Below are 21,165 nucleotides of genomic sequence, written 5' to 3'. Positions count from 1 at the left end.
TCGTATACTGAAGTCCACTAATAATCATTACTTCTCAAGCTATTTATTTTGCTAATTCACAACAATAATTCTCTATTTATTTTTCAAATACAATAAATTTTCATTTATCTATTTATTTCCAAATTCAATAACAATTTTCTTCATTTTTTAATTAGGGTTTAGGGTTTACCGTCAAACATGATCCATACACGATTATCCAATTTTTTGTTCCTTAAAACTAACACTCTTAGAAAATTATGTATCAAATTAATTTTTAACATTACATAACTTACTACCCAATATAAACAATAAAAAAAAAATTATGACGTGGCAGAAGTCATACCACGTTGACACGACTTCAGTATGACAGGGCAGAGTCGTGTTTAATTGGGATGATTTGTGCATATGAAGTCGTGCCGAATTGGCATGACTTGCCTAAATTTATAATTTTTTTTAAACGGACCCCATTTTGGTCAAAAGCAAAAAAAGTAACTCCATGATAGTCAAAAAAAACCAAAAGAATATTCTTCTAATTCAATAAAAATAATCTATTTCCAATTTCTAATTAAATAAGAATTAGTTATACAATATTAATTACGGTTGTTCCATCTAAGCTCAAATCTTCAATGGTAGTGAGGCGATGCATGTGAGTGGGAAGAAAGCGAAGTGAAGGACATTCAGAAATGTGGAGTCTCTTAAGACGAGTCATTCTAGGTATAAACTGAGGAAGTACGTCAAGGATTGGCAGATTATGAATAATCAAGGTCTGCAAAGTATCTGCAGCTCCTTCGATCCATGTAGGAAGTCTAATTAGCCACGGAAAATTCTCTACATGCAGAAACTTCATCCTCAGTCTTTGGAATTCGCCTTCAAAAACCAAATTTAACTTCTTACAATCTGCCACAAAGAGAGCCTCCAATTTAGTCAGAATGTAAAAGGGTAAGGACTCTAGGCTCCCGCAGGATCGAACAACCAATATCTGAAGGGAACTTAGCTGAGTGAGTTGTTCCTTTTCCAACACAAACTTCAAGTTCACGCAATATTCAAAACTCAAGGTTTGAAGATTGCTCAACTTTGCAACTTCATCCTGTGACATAAAAGCTTGCTTTGTGGTTATTTTCAGCTCTCGAAGGTTCTTCAACATCCCAATTCCTTTAGGCAATGCTTCAAGCTCCATGCATCCGCTGACTGAGAAAACTTGCAAATTCTGGAGTTTGCAAATAGAATGAGGAAGTCTTTTGATTTGGCGGTTGTTAGAAAGATCCAGAACTCGCAGATGCACCAATTTATAAATTGAATTTGGAAGCGTCTCGAAAGAAGAATCACTTAAATCTAACATCCGTAAGTATCTGTACCTTGATAACCATGTCTGCAGAAGAGCTTCTCTCGCAAGACCCACTCCTTCAACGGGAAAAATAATTGTTCTCAGACTTTTGGATTTGGGGAACAGGGTATTGTCAAGAGAATCAGTTTCAACAATTGATATGTGCCTAACTTGCTCTGGTATACTTTGCGTACGTGAATCTACCATCAGAAACTCCTCCTTCGCAACATACAGTGCAAGATCATGCACCAAATCGTGCACGTTGAAAAAATAGAAGAGTCCATAGTCAGTGAAATCCTGAAGAAAAGATCTTGAATGTAGCTCTTCTATATATTGTCTTGCAATCTTGTCCACCTTTTGAGTTCCATTCGGGGATTGAAGTAGTCCAAGTGACGCCCAAAGATTAGTAATTTCTGTATTAATAAAACGAAAATCTTTGGGAAAAAGGGAAAAGTAAGCAAAACAGTGCTTCAAATGGAATGGCATTTGATCATAACTCAACTTAAGTGCAGGTAAGATGTCTTCTCTCTTTTGCTTTAAATTCCATATCTCATGATCTCTAACAAATTCCCACTTCTCTATATCTGAAGTAGAGAAGAGGGAAGTTCCCAAGGTTCTCACTGCTAGTGGAACCCCACAGCATTTTTTCACAATTTCTTTTCCTATCTCCATTAGGTTTGGATGTTGCTTCTCTTTACCATCCTTAAATGCCCATCTCACAAACAGGGATAAGCAATTCTGTGGAGAAAGGCCTTCTAAAATATATGGAGGAGTGGTGCCCATCATTGAAGCAATGGAGTTACTTCGAGTTGTCACAATGATTTTGCTTCCCACCGCACCAACTTTTATTAAATTTTTCAACTCTATCCATTTTGCATAATCATCATTCCATATATCATCCAACACGAGTAAATACTTCTCTCCAGAAAGCTTGTGTCTAAGACAACTTTGCAGCTGATCAATATCTAAGCTGTTGATGTTTTCTTGGTGAGCAAGAGCAATACTTGGAGCTGAAGCAGAAGCAGAGTTGATGATTTTAATAATTATCTGTCTTATGTCAAAGTCATCAGAGATACACACCCACATCTTCAACTGGAAAAGATCATCCATTCTCTTATCATTGAAAACCAACTTCGCCAGTGTGGTCTTCCCCAACCCTCCAATACCCACTATGGGAATAACACAAACACTTTGATCTCCATAACCATCACCATGAGGGTGAGGTTGCATCAAAAGCTTCATAATTTCCTCCTTATCACTCTCCCTTCCTACAACATCAGAAGCTTCAACATGGGAATAAGTCATTTCTCTCCTTTGGACAAGTCTGTTGTCAACCTCAATCCTCTCAAGACCAAACTTGTTCCCATCAGCTGCTATCTTATTCAATCTTTCCCTAACATCTTTGATTTCATGAGCCATCTTAAGACGAAAAACAAGAGGATTAGATGAAGAAAAGAAGTGGTCTACCTTCACCCTGATGCTGCCTGAAGCTTTGACAACTTGCTTTCGAGAGCTTTGATACTCAAATCCATCCAATACATCTTCAGCATCGGCGCAAACGTTTTGGATCTGCCTGAGCCATTCGCGCAAGCCTTGATTATGTTCTTTCTTCTCCTCGGCATCCAACAACACACCTTTCACAATTGACAAAGTGTCTTTGATCTCTTGCACATCCTCATACAAACCGTACGCTTGAGAAGCTTCTTCATAAGCATACGAAGCAAGCTTCCCTAGCAGTGAGTTAACAATATCGAAGGCAAAATAATCGGCCATGTTTTTGGGATAGCAGAAAGGATTTGGGGGTAAAAGTTGGTTGGTGCTGATTGTCCCTCTATGCTCATACAAAATCTTGACAAGTCAAGCAGTTGACATTGACCAACCAAAGTCAATTTTTAGTGATTGAATGTTCTTTTAACCTCGGTATGCCTATAATACTAGTGTAAGTATTGAATTATGTGATCTAAAAACATTTTGGACCATCTCTACTTAAGGGCTTTTGTTTCCATCCCTTATTTTTTTTAAATGTCTTTTTTAGCCTTTCTATCTATGACCACATTCAACTTCCATTGATGCCCTTGTTAGCTCTTGCTTTAGTCACTGGATTTGGAAAAAATTATTGTTGGAGGTGAAGGCCTTGAAGGTGTTGAAGTTACTTAGTTGTGTTGGGTATGTTTTACGTTTTATTCATAGCATTTGAGCAACACTAGAGGTGTTCACACTAGTTTTTTATTCTTTTTTCTAGAATATTGTGTAACTTGAAAGCTTTGAGCAACTCATAATAGTATGTAGTTATAAATTGTATAATTTGAAAGATCAAATAGTACATTCCATAATTAGAAAAGATTAAAGTTCCACATTACACAATTTGGGAAAAACACCTCATTAGAAAAATCATGATTATGCAGTCTCAAATTCTACTTTTCAACTTCTAGATTTAGGAATTTGTAAGGTGTTCTCGGAAAACCAATCCAAAAGTATAATTACGAATTTTGGATTTAGCAAATCAGAAATTTATTTCTTGGCTCATGAAACATGTAATTCAAAAGTTTATTTTTTTACTTTCGGATTAGATGTTATAGAATGTAATTCATCTTTTTAATTGAAATTCATGTTTCTCTTTGACAAATTTTCCCACTAAAAAAATTCATATTTAGATAGTAGTACAAGAAAATCATTAAATAAAAACTAATTTTAAATACCATAATAATTAATTATTATTTGACTAAATTAGATATCATTTTATAAACTAAAGAAATTATCGGTATCTAAAGTAGTTGTTATTATTAATAAAAAAATTATAAAATGGTTTATAAATTGATATTTGTCGGGATGAGGTCAGTTCAAATCCGGGTGAGTTTCGAATAGTCTTCTTTCAAGCTTTAATGATTCAGCTTCCAAGTAATGAGGGGGGCTCCACCTGCAAAAAAATAAACACTTTGACGGTCAGGTCAATAAGAATATCAAATTATGAGTATATAGTAAGTATAGTGATAAAATTCGAGTTGAGATTACTTCCTATGAGTGGTCATCTATTTATAATCAAGGGCTTGGATCTTTGACACTGGTTTCTCCAGATTTTAAAGTTTTGAGTATTCCTCTAATATAATTAGAGTATTTATGTAATATAATAAGAGATATTAAAACGTTTATATAATATAATTAGGTACATTGTGCAAGTAAATCAGAGTATTCAAATAGATCTGGATATTGTGCTTTAAAATTATGTTAATTGTGCATTAATAAGATTGATTCACGTAATATATTTATCTAAATTAATATTATTACACTAACATAATTATGTGGGGGTTATAATAATATTCCCAAAAACCATGACGATGTGGACTTGGGCCAGTATCTATCCATTAACTACTAATGTTTTAACTACTTAGTACTTTATATTCTAAATTAGTCTGTACTAGTCATTTAGATGCTAATTTAGAATCTAAAATATTAGTAACTAAAACTTAAGTAGCTAATTTAGATACCAATCTAGAAACCATTTTAAGAAAATTTATTAATAATAGAAATCACTTTAAATATGAATAACCTTTTAGTCTCTAAATTAGTATTTAATTTAGTTAGTGACTAATTATTTTTTGTCTCTAAATTTTGTTACTATTTAATGATTTTCTTCTAGTGTAGGGATTACTATATATAGATACAAATCCGTAGGTAAACTCAACATTACATACGAATATTATCCTAAAATTACATACCAATTATAGTCATAGGTAATACATTCAATCATTACATACGATTATCTAGTAAGTAATGCACATAATCATTACACATGAATGTGAGGTAAGAAGATTAAGAACTGATATGCAACAATGATTGATGTTGCTAGAGTGTGACATGTATATTTACTAAAATGAGTTTGATAACACTTCTAGAGTTATGATAACTGTTTTCTCACTACAAGAAATAATAATCGTAGAGTCCCCAAAAGAGCAACGCAAAGAGCAAAAAAGAGACGCTACATGGGGCTAGTGTGAGTTTAGCGTCCCAATAGAAATGGAAGTTAATCTTTTGGTGGCTATGCATTAGAGACGACTTCCAATGGGACACAAATTTATTAGGTAGTGTTGGCTAAGCCTACATAAATAAAAATATATTATTTAACTATAACATAGATTTTGGAGACACTAAAATGACTATAAAGTTAAATAATTATTAAGAAGTGGAATTTAAGTTTTTGCACCCACTTATATACTATGAAATAGTCCCTCACGTCGAGGCTACCAACTCTTGCGTGAGACCGATAGAAGGTGGTCTGATAAGCCCAACAAACAATGCTAGGATAGACTCGAAATGACTGTGATATCATATTAAGAAGTAGACTTTAAGCCTAACTCAACTTCATAAAAGCTGAGGTTTGCACACACTTATATACTATGAAATGTCCTCATATCTAGTTGATGTGTGATCTCCAACAATAATTAAACTTAGTGTCACCTAAACCTGCACTAAATTTAATAAAATATTAACTTGCATCTTTGTGTTTCCATTCTCGACGCAGTATCATTCTGCAACTTATTTTTTTATTGCATTTTACTTTGTGTCCACATTCTAAACGCTAACTTATTATTATTATTTTAATAATTTTTAACTTGCATCCACTTTGTGTCCACTTTCTAAACTCAATATTATTTTGTCACTTAATTTTTTCATTGCATCTATTTTGTGTCCTCATTCTAGACGTTTATTTATTATTATTATTTTAATAATTTGTAGTGTGAGTTAAAGGTATCCATTATGGACACAATATTTGACATTTATTTTTGTGTTCAACATTAGTAAACTTCACCCTTACTAGTGGCTTTTTTTATAGCCCTTTTTTATAGCCCCCACTTTCTGTTGGCAACTAAAATGTTTTTTTCTTGTAGTGTTTGGACTCATGCAGTGAAGTTACTTAATACATATAACATTTTGTTAATGCAAAACCAACACATGTATATTATTGACTTTATTTGTGGCTTTTGTGTTATCGGGTAATACAAGAAAACAACTTTTTTTTGAGCTCGTGAAAGAATTTGAAGGTTGTTTCTGAGAGTGAATGTTTGTCCTCAATTATTTGTCATTGATAGAGATCTTGTTTTACTAAATGCAATTAGCATCATTTTCCTAAATTTTTCAATTCTTCTATGTTTATTTCACAATAACAAGAATATTAAAACAAAATATAAAATGTCAATGGGTTGTTCTAGAAATTTAACTATTCGAATGTAACTTGACTTAGTTCAACTATGTTATAAGATAGTTGATGTAACTCTCCACCATCCCTAATTATTAATTGTACAACTGAGAATTAAATTAATTTGTGACATTAGCTCTAATGTAAATTGTTACTATTATACCAAAATTTATAGTTGGATTGAACATATGTACTATACTAATTAGAATTGGGGATTCAAAACTTACGTAAGTTATCTAAATAAAATGATTCTTTATAAAATTAATTATTGGTATATTAAAGAAAAAATAACATTAAGTTTACAGTGAAACAATGAAGTGGAAATGATTGTTTTGTTGATTGAATTGCTGCACACGAGAGATAGAGCTAAAAACAACGGATAAGAGTAAGTTTGATTTACAAATTTGATAACAGGACAGGATTGAAAGCAATTTACAAATTCAAAAAAGCTAACGATAGAAAGACATGATCAGTTATATTTTGATAGCAGCAATTGGAACACGCAAGTTGGTGGTTGAACGGGCTACACCAATCTTAGACTTTAGAAGAGAAAATTTTGCTGCAGAAAGAGCTTTAGAAAGTGTGCAAGTTGAAGATTAGATGCAATGTACAGCACCCAAAGCTCTTTGTTGGATGCATGGTCTCGGAAAAATGGACAGTCTATTTCTAGATATTTCATCCTAGAGTTAAATACATTATTTGAATTCGAGTAGATAGCACCAAGATTATCAGATTGTGTGGACCTCTTGAAGAAGATGCTGCAGCCATTGAACTTAGGTGGAAATGGATGAAATGAGCTAAATTGACACTCATATTATTGCTGCACTCACGTCTAAATTGTTGCAGGTACATCAATTGTCCCATACGTAATGTTTGGACTGCTGCACTCTTCTTAACTAGAAGATTTCATCCTAAATATAAACTATATATCTTTTAGTGTAATGATAAATGTTTAATCCCATAATTGGTATCAAAGTTGTTAAGATTCAACATTAATACCATAAGTTCGCTGGTTGACTCCCTTACATGACAAACCATCAGCAATGAGATTTCTCCAACTTGCTCTTCCTCCTTTTCTACAAAATTGGATGCTTTGTGTGCATTTGGCAAATTTGATCGGCATTCTAATTTGTAGTGACCATACTTGTGACACTGATAGCATTCAACACTTGTCTTGTCTGCTAACTTCTCTTGATAACCACCTCATCCCCTTCCTTTTTTCTAAGATTGGTTTCATTGATGTTGATTTGTTGATGTTAGCATTAAACTCAAAGCCTTCAGCCGTCATCAGTTTTATTTTAGCATCTGAATAGCCAATAATTATTATCTTTAATTCTAGTTTTGAATGTCATTTATACTATGATTTAAATGTAAATTATAGTATAGGTTTTATGAGAGAGAAGGTAGAATTTGAGAAGTCTATTGTAAGACTATTTAAAGAGATTGTATTCTTATTTGAAAAATAGCAGTGAAATAAAATATATATTTTTTGTTCACAAATATCTTGCTCTGTTTTATTCCCTCAACACCAACCATTGGTATCAGAGCTATTTTCTTGAGGGATCTGTGAGGTTAGTAGAGTGCACCAATGGAAGGAGGATCAAATTTTTCAGCAATGGCACCACCTGTCTTTGATGGAGACAATTATCAAATGTGGGTTGTTCGTATGGAGACCTACCTAGAAACATTGGATTTATGGGAAGCTGTAGAAGAGGACTATGAAATTCAGTCCCTTCCAGAAAACCCTACAGTGGCACAAATAAAATCACACAAGAAATAAAAGATGAAGAAATCAAAGGCAAAAGCATGTCTATTTGCAGCTGTATCTCCTATGGTATTCACAAGGATAATGTCCTTGAAGTCAGCAAAAGAAATTTGGGATTACCTCAAGGCAGAATATGAAGGCGATGAGAGGATTCGTGGAATGCAAACCCTGAATCTAATCAGAGAGTTTGAATTGCAGAGAATGAAGGAGTCAGAATCCGTAAAAGAGTACTCGGACAGACTTCTAAGCATTGCCAACAAAGTGAGGTTGCTTGGATTTGTGTTTAAAGATTCAAGAATTGTGGAAAAACTGCTTGTAACAGTTCCAGAGAGGTTTAAAGCCACCATAACAACCCTGGAGAACACAAAGGACCTATCAAAGATTTCTCTTGCAGAGCTCTTAAATGCTTTACAAGCACAAAAACAAAGGAGAGCCACGAGACAAGATGAAGCAGTAGAAGGAGCCTTACTAGTCAAACATGAAGGTGGCTGGAGAAACAAAGGTAGAACTTATCCTCCTTGTAAGCATTGCAACAAGTTAGGTCATCCACCGTTTAAGTGTTGAAGAAGACCTGATGCTAAGTGCAACAAGTGCAATCAACTTGGGCATAAAGCAATCATTTGTAGAAACCAAAGTGAGCAACAAGATGTAGATGCTCAAATTGCAAATGAGGAGGAGGATGTACTTTTCGTTGCAACTGGTTTTTGCTGCAATATTTCAAGTGCATCTTGGCTAATTGACAGTGGCTGCACCAACCACATGACACATGACAAGGAACTCTTCAAGGAATTGAAAACTACTGAAATTAAAAGGGTGAGGATTGGAAATGATGAACACCTTGCAGTAAAAGGAAAAGGCACAATAGCTATCACAAGCTATAAAGGTATAAAAATCATCACAAATGTTCTTTTTGTGCCAGAGATTGATCAAAATATTTTGAGTGTTGGTCAATTGTTGGAAAAAGGCTATAAAGTGATGTTTGAAAATAAACGTTGCTTAATCAAAGATGTTGATGACAGAGATTTGTTTAAAGTTGAAATGAAGGGAAAAAGTTTTGCTCTCAATCCAATGGAGGAGGAGCACATGGCCTTTAAGTCCAAAGAAAGTGTCACATAAATTTATGTACCTGACTTGAAGAAAAAATATTCTCAGTATGGGAAAATTATTGGAGAGTGTTGAAGCAAAATTTGATAACCTGGAAAAAAGGTTTACAAAATTGGAAGAAAAATATGTTGATATGGAGAAAGACAAGGAAAGTAGAGTCAATCAAGTTGAAGAACTCCATTTGTTGCTTTTGGCACAAAAAGAAAAGGTGAATGAATTACAATTCAAATTAAAAGCCCCTTTTGGTTCATGTGTTTTACTTGAAAATAATGGTTTTGATTTAGGAGAAGACCATAAATGGAATGGTGTTGAGACATCATCTGAAAGGGAAATATGGTATAATCATTATCTTCGAAGCTCATTGAAGTCAAAGTCTTTCTTAAATCCTTTTAATTCAAAGGGTGAAGGTGGAGAAGATTTTGTTTGGAAAATTAAAAGTAATTCAATTCAAAATTCTGCACGGATTGATATAGTGAAGACAAATATTGGAGGCAGTGTGAGGTATGACAATCAGAAAAGCAACAATCTGAATGAATAATATGAAAGGTTTGAGTTTAAGGGGGAATTTGTTAGCATTAAACTCAAAGCCTTCCGCCAGTTTTATTTTAGCATCTGAATAGCCAATAATTATTATCTTTAATTCTAGTTTTGAATGTCATTTATACTATGATTTAAATGTAAATTATAGTATAGGTTTTATGAGAGAGAAGGTAGAATTTGAGAAGTCTATGGTAAGACTATTTAGAGAGATTGTATTCTTATTTGAAAAATAGCAGTGAAATAAAATATATATTTTCTGTTCACAAATATCTTGCTCGGTTTTATTCCCTTGACACCAGCAGTTTTTTTTTTTTATCAGCAAAGAATAAATAAAATTAAAATGGGACACTTCAGGGGTATCCCAACCCGTATACAAAAGTCAAGAATTCCATACAACAGAAGCTTTTGGTTCTTGATCACCATAGAGCACCTATTAGACTCACACAACCATTGATGCAGTAAAACAACTTGCAGGCTACTAGAAACCAGCACATGCCTTAGGTCAATCAGAAAAGCCCAAAAATAGTGGCTTCAAAACTGAATGAAGTGAAATAAGCACATCCCCATATCCAATTCCAGCATACCAAACAACAGAGTGTTGCACATAACAGCATCTGCACACCAAACTCCTCAGCATCCAACCACCATGCTCAATACAAAGGTTTGACACTCGTTCCTTGCTAGATGCCTTGTTCCGCACTCCATCCTCCCCTATAACACTTCTTTTATTGCCACAGTACAACACCTTGTAGCTGCTCCTTGATTGCATGACCTCTATTGCAGTCCCATAATACCCTGCCTAAGTCTACTAGAGACTCCCTTATTGTTACGAGACTGGCCCGTACTTCCCACCTGAGAGGGTCAACACCAGCAGTTGATAAGCATAGTTTCTTCATTCTCGACCTCTACCATATCCTCTACGTCGATCTTTATTGATGTTGTTTGATCCACATCCTCCATCTTCTTTCCTCGAATGATCTGATGGGACTTTTAAAGCTAACTCTACATTGTCTTGCTGCTGCAACTTTCTCTCATGAACTAATAATGAACCTTGCCATTAATCAAGGGATAAAAGATCAATATTGTTTTACTCCTCAATGGAACAAACCACATTTAAATTTTGGTATCAATTAGGACATTATTTTGTTCAACTACAACCACATCTTCTAATTTTTCCCAAAATGTTCATATTGCTGATGATGGTCATCGTTCTTGAGAAGAAGTTAGAAACTCACTCACCAAATTTCATCTGATGCATTTCAAATTCTGAGCAAAAGTGCTTGAAGTTGTTGTCGCTTTGCTAGCTGATCCTTGGAATTTATTTTTCATCGAATCCCAAAATTCCTTTGATGTGTCTTTGCAAGATTGTATGAACAATTGCTTGGAAAAAGATAATTATTTGCCTTAAGATCCTTCAATTTCAACAGTTCAACTTCTATTTTCTGTGAATCTGTTGTTGTTGTGCCCTCAGCCAAATCTGGTATTCCCAGAAAATCTACTTGCCGGTACTGATCATGATGGGATCTCAGAAAATTTTCCATTAACATACTTTGATGATCATGTAACATCAAAGCGCGGAATCACTGGTTGTACAAAATTATCGGAGGACATTTTGTTTTGTTTAATAATTTATTGTTCACAGAATCACAGCTTGAATATCACTCTTATATGAACAACAGGAATGAAAAATAAAAGAGAAACTGTTTGGGAGGAATATTGTATATTTATTTTGAGGAAAAAAAAATTAAATAGGCTCAACAAAAAATAGAACAAATAGATGAATACGAAACTAACTCTAAAAATAAAGCATAACAACTTAAATCAAATACTAACTAATGTTGTAGAACAGGTCATAACAAAACTGAAAATATCTAACAGTCTTTAAGTTGAGCTTAAGCTTTATGCACCTAATCACGATCAGGTTCGTCCCCAAGTTTCATTATTAGTTGGTTCATCCCCGTCATCCTCAAGGTTGTGGTCAAGGTTTAGCAAGGTGGTTTATACTTACATTCATGGAAATGGTGGATAGTAAGATATCTGTATGATTTACGTTAAGGAAACATAAACTAAGACCTGCATTGTGATGACTTCATTCTTCTCTCATTGCGAAACATATTTAGACATATGAAATTACCAAATAGAATATATGACACTCATTGGTTATCTAAGAAAACTAATGCTAATTCAAAAAATGATAGATAGTAGAACTAAAATGGATGAATTATAAAAAAATAATTACAATTGTTCTTCATGTAACCCAAATAAAAACTATGTACTTCAAAAATAGAGATGCGTTTCAATGTAATCGGAGACGATAGAAGTAACTGTCAAATCATCTCCTTGACATGAAGATGCAAACTTTTCTCATATTAACAGTTGAGTATTCAAAAGAAAAAAAGGTTAAAAGTGAAAATACTTACTAGCAATGGCTTTACAAGTGCCTAACAGTTTGTTAATTGCTCTTGCCCAATACAATTTTTTGTTGTTAAATGGAAAATTCAGCCACAGCATAGTTTTTTATGCAACATTTCAGTGTTACTGATCGCGCAATCTTAACCGCATCTGCTGCAGCATTCGAAAAAGGAGTTTCCCTTTTCTTGTTTCTCCAATGGAAACGCGTTTGATATGAGCGATGAAAGACCAGTACTCACCATTTTGTGGCTCACATTTTCGACACAATTCAGGACAACCCTCTATAGTCAAATCATCAAGGGCAGTGAGGCCTTGCATTTCACTAGGGAGACACAACAGTTTAGGACAGTTAATAATATGGAGCATCTTAAGACGAGTCATCGTTGTGAGCCACTTAGGAAACATCTTAAGAGTGTCACAATTCAAAATCAATAATGTCCGCAAAGTGTCTACTGATTCTTGAATCCATTGAGGCAATGTATGCAGCTTCGGACAATGCTCAAGATGCAGGAATTTCATCCTCAATCTGTGGATTGGGATTTCACAGTTCAAATTTAGCATCTCACACCTTGATACAAACAGAACCTCCAGTTTAGGGAGATTATGAAGAGGTAATAACTGTAGGCTCCCACATGATTGAACGATCAAAACTTCAAGGAAAGTGAGTTGTTCCCTTCTGAACAAAAACTTCAAGTTGGCACAATATTCAAAACTCAAAGTATGAAGATTTCTCAAGCTTGCAAATTCATCCTCAGGCAGAACAGATTGTTTTGTGGTTATATACAATTTCCGAAGGCTGACTAACATCCCTAATCTTTTAGGCAATGTTTCAAGCTCCATGCATCCTCTGAAAGACAAAAATTTCAAATTATGGAGTTTGCATAGAGAATGAGGAAATCTTTTTATTTTGCAGTTATTTAAAAAGAGAGTTCGTAGATGCTCCAATTTAGCAACTGAATTAGGCAGTGTCTCAAAAGAGGAATCACTTAAATCTAAATAGCGTAAGTATTTGTATCTTGTTATCCAAGTATGCAGAAGAGTTTCACTGTCGATACCGGTTCCCTTTAGGGGAAATAATATAGTTCTCACACTGCTGGATTTAGGGAACAAAACATGGTTAAGTGAATCATTGTCAACAACTGAAAAATGCCTTATTTGCTCAGGTATATAGCGAGTAAGGGAGTTTACCATTAGAAGCTCCTCTTTGGCAACATACAGAGCAAGATCATGTACCAAATCATGTACTTTGAAATAGTAATAGTGACCAAAGTCCTCAAAATCCTCAAGCAATGATCTTGCTTGTAACTCATCAATATATTGCCTTGCAATATTCTCAAGCTTTCGATTTCCAACTGGAGATTGAAGTAATCCAAGTGACTCCCAAAGAATAACAATTTCAGCACTAGAAAAGCCATAATCTTTAGGATAAAGAGAAAAGAAAGCAAAAATGTGCCTTAAATAGGAAGGCATTTGGTCATAGCTCAACTTAAGAGCAGGTAAAATGTCATCTTTGTTTTGTTTTATCTTCCATATTTCATGGTATCTCACAAATTCCCACCTCTCTAAATCTACAATTAGGAACAGAGAACTTCCTAAACTTCGTACTGCCAGTGGAACCCCTCTACATTTTTTCACAATTTCTTTCCCAATCTCCAATAGATATGGATAGTTTTTTCCTTCGCCTTCCTTAAATGCCCATTTGACAAACAGAGAAAAACAATTCTCCATGGAAAGACCTTCTAAAACATACGATGGAACAGTGCCCACCATTGAAGCAATTGAGTTACTTCGTGTTGTCACTACAATTTTGCTTCCCACCGCACCAACTTTTATTAAATCTTTCAACTCTATCCATTTCGCACGATCATCATTCCATATATCATCCAACACGAGTAAATACTTCTGACCAGAAAGCTTTAGTCTAAGACGACTTTGTAGCTGCTCAATATCTAACCTGTTAATGTTTTCTTGGTGAGCAAGAGCAATACTTGGAGCCGAAGCTGAAGCAGAGTTGATGATTTTAATAATTATCTGTCTTATGTCAAAGTCATCAGAGATACACACCCACATCTTCAACGGGAAAAGATCATCTATTCTCTTATCATTGAAAACCAACTTCGCAAGTGTGGTCTTCCCCAACCCACCAATACCCACTATGGGAACAACACAAACACTTTGATCTCCATAACCATCACCATGAGGGTGAGGTTGCATCAAAAGCTTAATAATTTCTTCTCTATCACTCTCCCTTCCAATCACCCCTGAAGCATCAACATGGGAATAACTCATATCTCTCCTTTGCACAAGTCTGTGATCAACCTCAATCCTCTCAAGACCAAACTTGTTTCCATCAGCTGCTATCTTATCAAATCTACGCCTAACATGTTTGATTTGATGAGCCATCCTAAAACGAAAAACAAGAGAATTAGATGAAGAAAATAAGTGGTCTACCTTCATCCTTGTGCTGCCTGAAGCTTTGAGAACTTGTTTTCTCAGATTTTGGCACTCAAGTCCATCCAACACATCTTCAGCATCTAGGCATACGTTTTGAATCTGCCTGAGCCATTCACGCAGCCCATGCCTCTGCTCCTTCTTATGCTCAGCATCCAAAAGCACACCTTTCACAATTGACAAAGTATCTTTGATCCCTATGATATCCTCATACACATCATAAACACGAGAAGCTTCTTCACAAACAAAAGAAGCAAGCTTCCTTAGCAGTGATTCAGCAATATCAAAGACAAAATATTCGGCCATGTTCTTCACGAAAGAGAAGAAACAGAGTTGGAAGTGTGTACCGTTTTGAACCGGCAACAAACAAGCAAGTATAATTTTTCATAAGTGAGGGACAAAGTAAACGAACAAAATGTGTGGTAGATTTGTTTTCTTACTTCTTGAAAGCTTGATTAATTTTTTTTTATTCAAATCAAATACTTTTGACTTTGCTGAGTTAAGGGAATAATCAAATTGATGAATGGCCACAAACTGGAGACTAAAATATATAGATAAGGTTATGTCATCCCGTAATTCAATAAAAATAAAAGAAATTTTAAATATAAAACAACAAATTTAATTAAAAATACTTAAATTTATAATATATTTAAAACTTAATTAAATCCTTAAGTAATATACTTCCACATTTAATTTAGTGCTTGAAATTATACAAATATTATTTTAATTTCTATAAGTATTAGACTACGATTATTTTATATTTCAGATGTTAGCAATAAAAATAAAGTAGGTGATATGGTAACCTTAAAAATTGTTATTTTTTATTTTAATAAGTAAATTTGTATTTTATTAATTTATAGGAAAATGGTGTTAATACAGTTAATTGATGGAAGTAGGATATGATTTGGAAGAGGAGCAAAGGAAATGTACAGCGAACACGTATTGACCAAATAGAATGGATTTTTGACAAAATGACTTGGAAGAGGAGCGGAAGCAAGGACTTTTTGGACTATAGTTTTTAGTTATTGCATTAAAGTGTTTATGTTGGATAATCAATAACAATTAGGAACTTTATATAGCTATACAGATTTTTTTTAGGATTTTGTGATGACGTGTTTGAATTTTCTTAATATTGAGGTTTTTTTCTAGTCTAAAATTTGAGAACACTCCTTTGACTTATTTATTATTTTGTAATGAGGTGGAAGCAAGGACTTTTTGGGTTACGTATTGACCAAACAGGATGGGTCAGCACGGACTTTTTGGGTTATAGTTCTTAACTGCTATTGCATTTCTATGTTTATGTTGCGTAGTCAATAACATTTAGAAACTGTTATTTACATTCTTATATTATATACGAATTTTATAAAATAGTATATTAAACAACTAATAGAATTATTTGTATGTATAGAGAATTGGATCCATGGTGAATCTAACGTACAGATCCAGTAAACAATGACTTAATTTCATTTTTGGCTGCTTCTTCCTGCACCTCCATACCTTCTTGTGCCACCCCCATATATTTTTTATATTTCAAAAATACCCTTTATTAATATTCTGGATTACATAATCCGGAAGTCTTTTTCTAGATCCAGAATTAGCTTCTGGATTATGTAATCCGGAAGCCTTCTGTGATTAGCTTCCGGATTACATAATCCAGAAGTCTTTTCTATACGTAAAATTAGCTTCCGAATTATGTAATCCGGAAGCCTTTTTTCAGAGGAGTGATTAGCTTCCGGATTATATAATCCAGAAGTCTTTTCTAAATATGAGATTGACTTCCAGATTATGTAATCCAGAATATATCCGAATTACATAATTCATAGGCTTATTTCAAATGCAAAAAAGAGTTCTGGATTTTATAAATCTCAAGAACACTTCTGGATTCAAAAACAGCTTCCGGATTATATATGGAGGTGGCACAAAAAAGGAGAAAATGGTATTTTTACATTTAGTATGGGGGTGGCAGAAGAAGCTATGGAGGTGTAGGAAGAAAGAGTCTTCATTTTTCCTCTCTCTATCATTGCTCATTTTGCAGTTTGAGTTTCCATTTGGAAATTACTTCCTGCACCCAATCAATTGTTTCCTACACCCAACAAATTTTTTAAAATCTCATTATGCCCTTGTCTTTGTTAAACACTCCGGATATAAACATCCATAAGTAAATAACATTTGTAGTTGAAGCTCCCGGATGCCTATGTCCGTAGTAGAGAAATGCATTATGGATATCATTTTTCGAAATTGGTTTTTGTATTCTGGATGTATATATCTGGAATTGGGTTTTGAATTTCGGATGTACATATCTGGAATTGTTAATTGTGTTCCAGATGTGGGCATGCGGAAATATATTTTTTGACTTATGGATTTCTATATCCAGAAGCTAAGTGAATTTTTTTTTCAACATTCTCAATGGATACAACTGCCTTAGAGGAGAAATGTGAACGAAAGAATGGCAAGACGACGCTGCCCGTTGCGTTCAGTGCGAAAACAAAGGTGGCAGTGGCGGTGTGGCTGCTGCGCGAGCACGAAGGTGGCGGTGGTCGTGGCGACTGCTATGCGAAAACGAATAGGTGTTGTGATTGGGTACAGATCTCTCCCTTAACCTCTTTCAATTTCATTAAGGATATTTTTATATTATCGCAAATTTCATTAAGGGTATTTTCATATTTTCGCAAAGATTGGGTGCAAATTCAAATTGATTGGATGGAGTGAGAATCACCCTATCCATTTTCGAAATGAACTTGCCTCCCACACGCGAACTTTCATTTTATATTGCCTAACATTACTTCCTATATGTCATTGAATTGCATATAAGAGGAATCACCACAGGTCAAATTTATTAAACGAAAATTACTTAGAAGTTCAAAAGGGGTTTAGACATATCATCGCATTTTTCAAATTATTATATTTTCCTTTATAATTACAATTATATACTATAACTTCAAAGAAAACTATGACATTGTTCTATCCCATATTTAATTTTTAATTTATGATCATATAATAATAATAATATATTATGTGTCATATAAAAATTAGTTGGGTCATAATAATCTACACCACCTAATATTTTTTTATAATTTAAGACCAAGATATATTATATATAATATCACATCTAAATATATATAGTTAATTGAATCTAACTCTTGAAATATTGGAGACATGTGCCTTATATTTTACTAAAATTTAAGTGAAGTTGTTTGTTTTATTGTCTAATGATCATTTTATTGTTTTGATAATTTGGATAATGTGAATAATCTACAAAATAATAATAGACTTTTTTAATGTGGTTTTGCTTCTCTTTGTGATAACATACAATGCTACAATGGTTGTTGTTTTCAGCATTAATTTTGTTTTAGTTATTTTTATTTTTTAAATATACTTAGTCTATTTGAACAACATTTGCTTAGATGGAGAATTATATATGGCAACTTCTTCATTATGTCTTACAAAGAAGATGTCATCAAGGTTTAGGATAAAAACATAATTAAGGAAAAAATTTCACTCTAGGACATCTTATAGACTTTTAGAGATGTTTAAAGAAGTTTGAAAAGAAGATAAGAAGCCTAAATGAATTGGAAATAATGTTTGAAATAATCTGTTGAAAAAGTGAAACATGTCTTTATATCAATCAAAATATGATACAACTAAGAAAAATCGTGCACCCAAAAAGGGTGGGAGTTTGCACACGGGAGGATCTATCAGGTTGGATGAACACACCATTCATTTTATATGACTTCTTTAATATACTTTCACATTCATTTATGATGTAATACTAATTTCTCACTTTATAAAATTTTTGTTTGAACAAAGAAGGTTGATTGCCCGATCCATAATGATGAAGTATTTCAACAAATACAAATACAAAATTGTAATGGGGATTTCGTCGATAATAGATCAAGGCGGACACACATTAGTTTCTTTCAAGTTTATTATTATACATGTAAATTATTTACTATTTTATAACATACATGTCTTATTTCAATAAGAAAATTTTGAAAGTAGATTTTCTCAAACATTATATGAGTTTTCTTCTTTTGGTGTCTCACAATGCACTCCCTTAAATCCTGTTGAGTAGGAGAGATTAAAGAACTAATGTCCATGATTGTATATATGTCTTGTAGAAAAAGACTAATACATGAAAACATCAAAAAAATTACGTATGGATGATTTCGAAGATAAATACGTACATACTATCCATAGTAATTATGTAAGGATCTATTCATACATAATTACAAATAGATTTATCTATACATAATTATATGTGAAGTTATCCATACGTAATTACATATGGACGTTAACTACCAACATATGAATTTATCGACAAATTTTGAAAATATGTAGGTAACAATTACCTACAAACAATTTACCAACGAATTTTTTACCATAGGTAAATTATGTTTTACGAATGAATTTCTTGTATTACCTATGATTTTTGTAGTAGGTAATAACAAATTGTCTTGTAGTGTTTGTTTTCTTATCCAATTTATGTGGAATATATTTTATTTGATGAGAAATCTTGTGACAAAAAAATAAGGAAATTAGATTAAGAAAAAAGTGGCCTAGCTTTATCTTGATGCTTCCTTAAGCTTTGACAACTTGTTTTCTCAAGATCTCTGGCTCTTAATAACATCCAAGCATACATTTTTTATTTGCATTAGTCATTCACATAACTCATGGTTCTACTTCTCCTTAACATAAAAAATCTCACCTTTCACAATTGACAAAGTGTTTTTGATCCCTTAAATGTTCTCATACAAATAATAGACTTCAGAAACTTCTTCATAAACCTATGATGCAAGCTTCCTTAGAAATTATTTTGGTACATCCACAAGTTTCACATCACGTAGGAGTCGAGACCAATGGTTGTTTATAAACTTCTTCCTCTTTTGAAACATTATAGAATCTCTTAAGGCAAAATTGTGACGGAAGCATCAATTTTCACAATGGATAATATCTCAGATATGGTGATTGACCATAACAATGCTATCTTAGCAAACTTAAAGTTAGAACATTGGTATCGTTTTTGGGGAGGAAAAGGATGTTAGAATATATGGCCTTAAACAAGAGGGGGGTGAATTGTTTAAGAATGATTTTCGCAAACTTTGAAGGTATAATAAAAGTCAATGAAGAATCACAGAGAAATAAACTAAGGAAAGCAAAACACAAAATTGTTTTAGTTGATTTCCAGAAAATCAAACCGGTTGTTTTTGCGATTCAACCAGTTGTTTTTAACAACAGTTAATAAAAACAACTTAAAACATATATATGTGAGGTCATGGAAAGAGAGAATCACACAAATATATTTATACTGGTTCACTCTTACACTAAAAGTTACATCCAGTCCCCAGAAACCACTGGGTATTTCACTATGCAATTAAAACCATATTACAAACACCACACACCAAAGAAGTGACCTTGATCCCCTCAAGAAACACACTACCTTTGGAAAATCACACAAAGAGTGTTGATCTTGAACCCCTCAAGAACACACAACACTTTCTAGCAACACAAATACAGAAATACAGTAATCAAGGAAGAAGGGAATAGAATACACCTAGGTATTACAAAGCTTAAAGTTCAAAATTACAACCCAATCTTATTCCACACACTTAAGAATGATCCAAAACACTTTCAAATCTTGGAAAAACTGTTTTTGATTAACTATTTTTCTTACTTCAAGATTAGGAGCGTAAAACCACCTTTATATAGACCAATCAAATGGTCAAAAACATTTAATAAAAGAGCCAAGGTAGCTAGGATAATTTAAAACATCTTAAAACCACTTAACATAATTTTGTTAAGGTTTTCAGGAAAAACAATCGATTGATTTGTCGAAACAATCGGTTGAATTGACTTAACAACAAAGTCAAGCTTTTTCAAAACCTTTTAAAAAACTACTAAGGTAAACCAACCTGTTGTTTCGAAATTTCAACCTGTTGAAATTTCAACAACTTTTTAGAAAACTCATCTTTTCAAAAGGTTAAAGATTCAAATGAACTTGGATCATCTTAAGGAGTGAATTAACAAGTTTCAAACAACTAGACAACACACACACCCAACAACAAGGTCTTCAAGCTTTTCTCTTGGATTTGGAGACATCAAAGCATCTTGTTCCACAAAGGAGAGTTCCAATTTACTCCTACCCCTTAGGCCTTGACTGAGGGCTTATTTTATTAAGTCAAAAAGTCTCACGTTGCTTAGGATTCAAGTTTAAGGATAACTTTTGTGCAATCACCTCTTTTAGTCAACAAAGACACCTTTTACAAGAAAAATTATGATAGAAGCATCAAGTTTCAAAACAAACAATACATTGAATGTGATTATTGAACCTAACAATGTCATCTTAGTGGACTTGAGATTGGAACATTAATATATATGTGAAAAAGAACGAAGGGTCTC

The 21,165-nt window shown here is 33.4% G+C and overlaps 2 protein-coding genes across 4 annotated transcripts; both read right to left on the bottom strand.

Moving 5' to 3' along the window:
- Positions 1 to 490: 490 nt before the first annotated feature.
- LOC137814055 (putative disease resistance protein RGA1) lies at positions 491 to 3,239 on the bottom strand. The gene has a single exon (XM_068616591.2). The coding sequence runs from the start codon at positions 3,074 to 3,076 to the stop codon at positions 560 to 562; it is 2,517 nt and encodes an 838-aa protein (XP_068472692.1). The 5' UTR covers positions 3,077 to 3,239; the 3' UTR covers positions 491 to 559.
- Positions 3,240 to 12,108: 8,869 nt separating this feature from the next.
- On the bottom strand, positions 12,109 to 15,226 carry LOC137814052 (putative disease resistance protein RGA3). Of its 3 annotated transcripts, none has more exons than XM_090302453.1 (2): positions 14,770 to 15,226; positions 12,109 to 13,165 (listed from the first exon to the last, which is right to left on the bottom strand). In XM_090302453.1, exons 1-2 carry the CDS (start codon positions 15,073 to 15,075, stop codon positions 13,148 to 13,150), a joined length of 324 nt encoding a protein of 107 aa, XP_090158579.1. In that variant the 5' UTR covers positions 15,076 to 15,226; the 3' UTR covers positions 12,109 to 13,147. The 3 variants fall into 3 exon arrangements, with proteins under 3 accessions (XP_090158579.1, XP_068472688.1, XP_068472687.1); XM_068616587.2 differs by having other exon boundaries at positions 13,507 to 15,196; XM_068616586.2 differs by having other exon boundaries at positions 12,109 to 15,196.
- Between the last annotated feature and the right edge of the window lie 5,939 nt (positions 15,227 to 21,165).

The sequence above is a fragment of the Phaseolus vulgaris genome, chromosome 1 (genome assembly GCF_051622355.1).
Source record: "Phaseolus vulgaris cultivar YP4 chromosome 1, ASM5162235v1, whole genome shotgun sequence".
NCBI classification, from domain to species: Eukaryota; Viridiplantae; Streptophyta; class Magnoliopsida; order Fabales; family Fabaceae; genus Phaseolus; species Phaseolus vulgaris.
The sequence above is the reverse complement of the archived record's forward strand: the minus strand, read 5'-3'. Positions and strand labels throughout refer to the sequence as shown.